Source organism: Pecten maximus, chromosome 8 (genome assembly GCF_902652985.1).
Source record: "Pecten maximus chromosome 8, xPecMax1.1, whole genome shotgun sequence".
Classification (NCBI taxonomy): domain Eukaryota; kingdom Metazoa; phylum Mollusca; class Bivalvia; order Pectinida; family Pectinidae; genus Pecten; species Pecten maximus.
Genome location: NC_047022.1, coordinates 22,074,454 through 22,083,241, shown reverse-complemented (window position 1 = coordinate 22,083,241; position 8,788 = coordinate 22,074,454). Strand labels below are relative to the sequence as shown.

The 8,788-nt window shown below is 37.0% G+C and overlaps 1 protein-coding gene across 2 annotated transcripts; it reads right to left on the bottom strand.

The window, feature by feature from the left end:
- Positions 1–2,408: 2,408 nt before the first annotated feature.
- LOC117333523 (probable sulfoacetate--CoA ligase) lies at positions 2,409–7,536 on the bottom strand. 2 transcript variants are annotated; one of them, XM_033892848.1, is made up of 2 exons: positions 7,436–7,536; positions 2,409–4,659 (listed from the first exon to the last, which is right to left on the bottom strand). In XM_033892848.1, exon 2 carries the CDS (start codon positions 4,631–4,633, stop codon positions 2,996–2,998), a length of 1,638 nt encoding a protein of 545 aa, XP_033748739.1. In that variant the 5' UTR covers positions 4,634–4,659; positions 7,436–7,536; the 3' UTR covers positions 2,409–2,995. The 2 variants fall into 2 exon arrangements, with proteins under 2 accessions (XP_033748739.1, XP_033748740.1); XM_033892849.1 differs by lacking the exon at positions 7,436–7,536 and adding an exon at positions 6,595–6,683.
- Positions 7,537–8,788: the final 1,252 nt, after the last annotated feature.

The window sequence follows — 8,788 nt, the reverse complement described above, 5'->3', positions numbered from 1 at the left end:
AGAAAATACCAAAATAATTGACCAATCAGAAAGCCCGACATATATGTCTGCACCTGGACAGGGGGAACTACATTTTTTGTTTACAAATTATAGCCGTAGGCCTAGTTAGCATACGGGGTAGGTTTTTCGTTGATAAGATATGTAATAAACAGAATATCTAATAACAGTGTCTTCAGTAATGCCAAATATATTTCACTCGTGTGGCTAATATTTAGATATTTTTCACTCGTGCTGCGCACTCGTGAAAAATATCAAAATATTAGCCCAACTCGTGAAATATATTTGGTATTACTTAAAACACTGTTAGATATCCTCTATATATCCACCTATACTTATAAGTCTTGTCGGTCCGATGTAGTCCAATATCGATGACTAGGATGGAGGGCAGGTGATTAACCACCGTGACGTACGACCATTCGAGGACATTCCTGGTCGACATAATTTCCAATACAATTAAGTAAGTTATATTCCCCCATAGCGACTATTTATCATGGCTTATCTTCGTGCTTATGCCCTGAAAGTTTACCAATAAGCACTTTATATTATTTGTTTTACTTGACTCGGAAACGAAAATGACTTGTTATTATGGTTTGAGTATTGGATATTTATATAAAGATATTTACACGTTGATTCGAATTTCTCGCTGTATCGAACTTTTTGCTTGGTCCCTAATTTTCTCTCTATATAACACTACTAACGAAACTATGTATGATTCGAATTTTTATAAATCGAAGTTTTCGATGTATCGAACTTTTTTCATGACCCGTTAGCTATATTATAGGTAATTGACATCTCATGATTCGAACAAAAAAATTACCTGTACTGACCACTGGACCGGTGTTTGTCGTGACCCCTGCGGCAAGATTTCACACCTCTCCCCCAAATGCCCTGACTGACAATAGGGATAACGATAGCGTGTGTTGTCACTCCCGGTCATGAGGCTAATTAATAATCAGACCAAATTGATAGATAAAAGGTGTATTTAGAAGCCATGACATTTAATCACTCCGGTAAAACATTTCGGTAGTCGCCTCTGATAATCTCCGCCGCCATTGAAATCAGCGATCGGTGAGTAAATTTTACGGAACTGTAAAACAATCGGACCAATTAATATTTTAAACACAAACAATTAGCGATGGCTTCACTCATATTCAAAGTGTCACGTTTCAAACTTATACATAAATATCCAAGTAAATCGATTATTTGTCATTAAAGCATGCATTCTCCAACCGATCGGCATTCCGCATTTTACATGCACATAACGTAAACGCACGTGTCTTTAGCAGAAAAGCCTAACGACTTACGTAAGTGTGCATTGTACTTCTTTTGCTTAATCTGTTAAACGCGATATATAAGTGTTTTGTAACCGATACATATTTTGTTTAATTAATAAAATACTTAGGTATAATTAATGAAAAGAATTTTTATTTTGTTGTGTTTGAGGTATAAATTAACTAAACTTTTCGATGTGAGCCTGACAGGCGACGATCAACACGAAGACACTGAAAACATCGATCTATTGTCAACCATTAATAATTCGAAGTCCCGCTGTTTCGAAGTTTTTCTGTTAGTCCCTTGAACTTCGAAACATCGAAGTTTGACTGTACATATGGTAAAATGACACAGCACGTCCTCCAGATATAGTTAGCTACACAAGACTAACGACTGACGCTTTGGATTTGACACTTCCCTAGTCCAGGTCATCGTCGTAAGAAATATAAAAGGTCATACTGTTCTACATTGGTTTGTCATGATGATATGGATGCATGCCACAATTCATCTATACCGACAGCGTTCGTGATCAGAATATTATATGTTGTTCTTTGAACTTTCCGTTTATGCTCACGCACGAAATTTCACACAGTGGAAATGTATTATATTATACATATAAAGAAGTAATTATCTCTCATACAATATTAATGATGAGTATAAGATGTCCAGGAAATGAATCATGTAACTCTGGAAGCGTATAAACAGGATTATAGGTAAATATTAACTTCTGTAAATATCAACAACGTTGACCTATTTTACCGTACGTTATAGACGTATTCGTTATAAACATGTGTACTAGCTAGACACATTTACAGTACAAATAAATATGTTCGTATACTTATAAATACGAACTACATGTAACAGTATTATTTGTTTGGCGAATATTAGGAACAGATGAATATATACAAGATGATTTAATAACATAAATATAGTTGGTCTTATTCACACGCAGTGAGAGTAGGTAAAGTTGACGGACGATAACCGTTACAGGAGGAAGGTGCACGTGAAATTTTGTAATGATCTTAAGTACTTCTGGGAAATTGCGATAACAAGAATTGTTTACGGACGGCCGGCCGGACGGACCACGGACGCAAGGCGATTTGAATTATCTGAAAATAGTAAAACATGCTCTAATAGTTAAACAGACTTACATGTATAAGATTTATTTATGCAAAAAACAATTAAGTCACTGGTGCCTTTCCGTTTATCTAATTTGATTTAGTATTCTTTGTATAAATGCTTATATTTAACAATTACACGCTTGTTAGATTGTATTTTTTCATGGCGTCCTATATTGACAATAAACACAACAAGCGTTAAATACTGAGTAGTTATATTTACATTTACTTATATTAAACTCTACCTATCTTGAATAAATACATTCTTTATTTTCATATATGTCCTTGTGTATTGGTTTGAAAGATTAGCATTTTAAAATCAACTTCCTTTCTATGATTGAATCGCAAACGATTAGACAATGATAAACATTTCCATGATGTTGATCAAAATGACATAACAATCATCTTATTATGATCTTGAATGCCCTTATACGCTCATAGGTGCAGCCTAGATTAACACTGAGGCAATGGGAGACTGTGGTGCCAAATGTAAATATTGTACAATGTAAAAAATAAATGGATTTCTGCACCACGTGCTTAAGGCATCGATAAGCAATTCATGGAATGACGTCACATCCATGAAAACTGAAACAGTTTGTATATTTTCAGCAGAGGCTCAGCATTTCCATGGCTCGTTGTTTTACACTAATTCTATTCATTTTTCCGTTGTTTAGACGAGGGAATGTTTGGAACATCAGAAAAAACGTTGGGGAGTCTCCCAAAACATTATCTCCAAGCTTATCACGACACATTTTTTGTAACTCCTGATCTGTAATATTGGCGTCATCCTCCAAGATAACACATGCGCAGACATCTTCCAGAAGACGTACATCCGGTACTGCTACCACGACAACCTCTTTTATTCCGGGGAAATTACTAATTGCCATCTCCACAGCGCTGATCAGAATCTTTTTTGTTCCTCTTTTTATAACATCTGCTGCCTTTCCTTTAACAAACAACTTTCCGTCTTCAGTGAGTACTCCAATATCACCAGTGCGGAACCAACCTCCTTCAGTGAAGGAATCCTTGGTTAATTCTGCAGAGTCCCTATATCCTTTCAACATCCACGGAGATCGTAAGACAATTTCACCAATGTTACCACAGTTCAAAGTTTTGCCGTCATCTCCAATAATTTTGGCTTCATATCCAGGTAACATTTCTCCAACGTGCCCTACTTCTGTATCCGCTGTCAGGAATACCTTTGTTGCGATACCTGTTTCTGTCATTCCATAGACACTGTATATATTTTCGCAAAATTTTCCAGAAATTGCATTCAGGTGACTTCCAGGTATTTGGCCACCAGTGGCAATCGAAATAGGTTTGTATTCCGTCATCAGGACCTCCTTTTCATTGTCAAGAAGATCTTTCAGAGCGTACGGGAAAAGAGTTGCAATAGTACACCTTTCCATCTTCAGGATTTCCCAAACATTTTGAATTTTCTCCTCTTTCAGAACAATTTTTGGATCTGTGAAAATTCGAGGAAATCCTCCTACAATGCTGTAGATTGGAGTTCCCCCTAACCAAGAAAATGGTCTATCTGAGAAAACGATATCATTCTCTGTAGAGAAAAAAATTGACATTGGCGAATTTGTTATTGCCATATGCGTAAATTCAACCATTTTTGGAACACCAGACGACCCAGAAGTCGTGAAAATAAGAGCTGAACTTTCCGGTTCTATTCTAGGCATTGTCACAGTAGGGTCTTCCTCTGAGGAGAGTATATCGCCAATATAAGGTAAATCAACACCAGCAGGCTTTCCAAGTAGTACAACCATCGGATTTTCTCTACCTTGGATTTGCATTTCCTTTCCCTGGAAGAATTGAACCATCTCCGACTGGTAAACAGGATCAGGCTGTGGATCGAGCAGAACAGCTCTGCATTTGGAAGCTTTCAATAGACTCAAAGTTTCCTTGAATTCTGCACAGGTTCCCTGACACTGGACAGCCACGGCACCAGCCATAAAAATGGCGAACTCACCAACGATCCATTCCAGAGTATTTGATCCCATAATAGCAACGCTGTCTCCGACTGATATCCCTTTAGATACCAGATACTTAGCAAGTTTTGTAGATTTCCGCGTCAGTTCGTCATAAGTGAGAGTTTTCCTTCCCCCTTCAGGTAACCTGTGTATGCATATTTCTTTATCTGGAGTAGACTTAGTTCTCTCTTTGAGAACATCTACGATGGACTTGTACTGTTGTTGATTCGGGTTGGGAGTTGAGATGTAACTGAAGTTGGACATACTCAATTTTTCCGATCGAGGAGCGTCTGAAAAATGCAAATAAGGTTAATTAATTTCTACACATGTGCTAGATATACTTGTTGGAATTTCTCTATGTGGCGTGAGTATTTGGTTACATGTTAATTGATGTAAAAGAAGGATATGATTTTATCAACAATTGTAAACATTCATGATAAAGAAAATGTGATCACTGTTCAATGTTTGATAGCCAAATTCGAGGACGTTGATAAATCCCATTGTACTATCGTGTAGTACATTGTCCCAACATGTTCATTACTTCTGTAAGTATAACATCGCATTCAGGTTAATGTTGCATCCTTTTATGTTGCTCATTAGTTCATTAATGTAAAATATACATTGTTGTACATTGTTACAAATTGGGCATTCTAATGACGTTAGATTATGAACAAGTTTTGTTAGTTTTCTTAATGATAAGATATCGGGAAATGATTTAAAACAAAATGAGGCATGCATCGGGTTTTAATAAAAACGGCATGTTGCGCAATATATCCTACTTTCACTGTCTCTGTGTATTCCCATTCGTAACCGCGATCGGCTGTCATGGAATCAATGAAGATTATGGTTATTCGTATATATTCGTTTCTATGCCGGCTTCCGATACTAAAGAAATTAGAAAACCAAGTGTAGACTTTGCTGTACATCTGATAACGACAAATGACATCTCCCCCCATAATAAGTCGACCTATTCGCAGTGAAACGTTAAAACAATTAGATACACGGATCATCGTTGATGACTATTGATGCACTCTTTCCGTTTATCATATATATTACTTTAGAAAAATCTGATTTAGAGGTTGCACTTTAGCGAAAATCTCCAATGATGTTAATGTTATTCCATTTACCAGTGACCTAAGCAAAACTTAATGAGAGTGGCCTGAGTGACGTGGCTTTCATTTTACAGGTGCACTGAACATATACGAGACTGTTAACTAAGAAATACATTCATGAGAAGGAAAGTGTTGTATTTAAGGTGAGGAATAATGTAGGGCAACAAGTAAACGGGTTTAAAGTAACTTCCTCCGTATTACCAACTCCAATGTAAACCCTTTGGGATATAAGATAAGGTATTTTAAGTATTTGAAATAAATGCAGAGGGTCCGCTACGCAGATTGTTATAGCGTAAAACTTCAATGCTATATAGTACAGGGCATACTTCTTCCTGTCTCGCTTTGACTGTTACTGTATTAAACGTTAACGTAGAACAGGCCTTATTTCAATGTTTCAAACGTAAACTGAACTTGATGTGACGGAGGGTTAACAATCAACATATCATTTTATCAGATATTTCAATGTCACAAACAAAGGTGTGTAACGTTCTACATAAATAGTATTATTTTTGTGTGAGAAGTAGTTAATTGTTTTTTTATCGATAATGAAAGTTTCCTTTTTGTAAGATACCCCCTCCTACAAGGTGCAGCATTCAAATTCAGCACATATTACATGTATAATGATAACCCATTCAGATATTCACTGCATATACTAACAGCTCGACGAAGAGTTTAATACTTCCACTAATTGATATTATTTCCAACAATTATTTGATAAGTTAAACAAGATATTGCTGTTAATAGTTTACCGCAGTTATAATAATTAATAATAATTTTGAATTTCATATACCGCTATATCACAGCAACATAACTGTCTCAAAGTGATTCTCAAATTATAATATGTGGTTAGTGGGTCTTTACCAACCAGCCGATGTCTTTCTCAACTCCCTGGGGAGCATACAGCCGGAGCTGCCATTTCGGCACCCACCGCAAACACACGATATCTGTTATACTGCCCTACCATGTACTTATTAACAGCTCGACTGGAACACAACGCAGTAAAGTATCTTGTTCAAGGATACAACGCATCACCCGTGCGTCGGCTACTCTACCTTGTGTCTTACCACTAAACAACCGAGCCTCTGCTATACAGCGATCACGCTTACAACTTACATCACATACTGGTGATTGGTGTGTGAAAATCGGTCAGTCGGAACGGAAAAGACGGTACACTTCGTCAAACTTCTTCAAAGGTCGGAAATCTGGTTTTGTAGAAAGGTTAAAGGGTCAAGTTATAAATAAATCATATCCAAACCGGTGTGCATGTATATCGACATATTGGCTTTAAACTGTAAAGGTTATTTCGCAACCTTTGCGAAAGATGTTATATCAACCTATTCTAAACACGTTTGTTAGTACAAAGGAATCAAACACCGCAGGCTAAAATGAAATGTTAGTGCTTGGTCTCTGTTCCATATGACCTCCGGATCACATCTATGACCAAAAATTAGAATTACCCTGGTAGAATTTGTTAAAACTTCCTGTTAGTTGTATTTCCCATGGCGACTGTTTACCATGTCGTACGTTCGTTCTAACGTCCTAAAGGGATGAGATCTAGTAATTCTTATGATTTTTTGTTCTTAATTTATCGGTTTAGCTTGGTATATTTTGTTTAATGTCCTATTAACAGCAAGTGTCATTTAAAGACGTGCCAGGTTTTGGAGGTGGAGGAAAGCCGGAGTACCCGGAGAAAAACCGCCGGCCTACGGTCAGTACCTGGCAACCATCCCACGTGGGTTTCTAACTCGCGACAAAGAGGTGGAGGGCTAGTGATAAAGTGTCGGGACACTATAACCACGCGACCCCCGACTTACTTCAATTCGAATCCAAAATGACTAGTTATTGATAAAATGTCTTCATTACTTCTTGGTTTATATATAGTATATCTGCATTTGAGTGCAAATGATAATATTACATATATATGAATATGTATATGAATAAAGGCAATACTTACATTGTTAGCCGCCAGACTCGTCACGTCCTCCAGATACAGCTACCTATATACGACTAACGATTGACGCAGAAGATTTGACACCGCCCTGAACCAGGTGATCGTGTTAAGGAATGTAAACTACCATATTGTATTACATTTGTTTGTTATGTTAATCTAGATGCATATTCTTACGTCTATATTTAACAACCTTTTAAATGACTGGGAACACAAACTGCAATACCTCGTGCTATGAATAGTAATCATTTTTCGGTCTGTCTAGCGGTAGGCTTGTGGTGAACATTCCAAGGACTCTATAAATTATCTAAAGCTAAATGTGACAATTTATTGACTTTTGTTTAAGGATAACTTGTAAGGTATGAGCGATACCTGATGAATTGTCTGTCACCGATTTGACAATGTTTGATCAATGTAAAATAATCAGGTTGTTACAAATGTTTCTCATTTCTCTCAGTTACTTCTAATTTCTCCTAGTATCTCCTAGGTTCTAATCCTAACAACTAATTTCTCTCAGTATTCCTTATTTCCCTTAATAATTAATAGTTTCTTAGTAACTACTAATTTCTACCACAACTTCTCGAGACTCCTAAAGTTGATATTTAATGTAGAACATTTCCGCATAACACGAAGTATTGTTATAATAATTAGATAGGTTGATTGCTAATGCTTCTCGTATTTTCTTCTCTGTACTCTTTGTGTATACATCGATAACCCCGATTTTTAAAAGGTTTCATATTATATATTTAATTACTAAATTTATAGTGTTGTGGTTGCTAACTGATGCCATATGTTACTCATAATTCCGAAACCGAGCCTCAGTGCTCCGGAGTGAGGTAAAAACGATACTGACTTTCATATATCTTGGCCCACAATATGTAAGAAGTACGAACGAGTGAAATCGCTCAAGAATTCAAGCACGAATGATCTACCGTACTGCTATACTGAAGAGATAAACAATGACCGGTGCTGGTAAAGACGAACCGTGTTTACTGAGATAAACATATGCTTGCAAAACCCCATAAGAATTAGAGGTCAGATGGAATGAGAGAGAGAGAGAGAGAGAGAGAGAGAGAGAGAGAGAGAGAGAGAGAGAGACTGACAGACAGAGACAGACAGAGACACACACAGACACAGACACAGATACAGATATACACAGAGAAACAGCGACAGACACAGATACAGAGACTGACACACAGAGACACACAGAGACAGAGACACAGATATATATACACAGAGACAGACAGAGACAGACAGACACAGAGACATATATAAACAGAGAAACAGAGACAGATACACACAGAGAAACAGCGACAGACAGACACAGAGACAGAGACACAGACACAGATACAGATATAC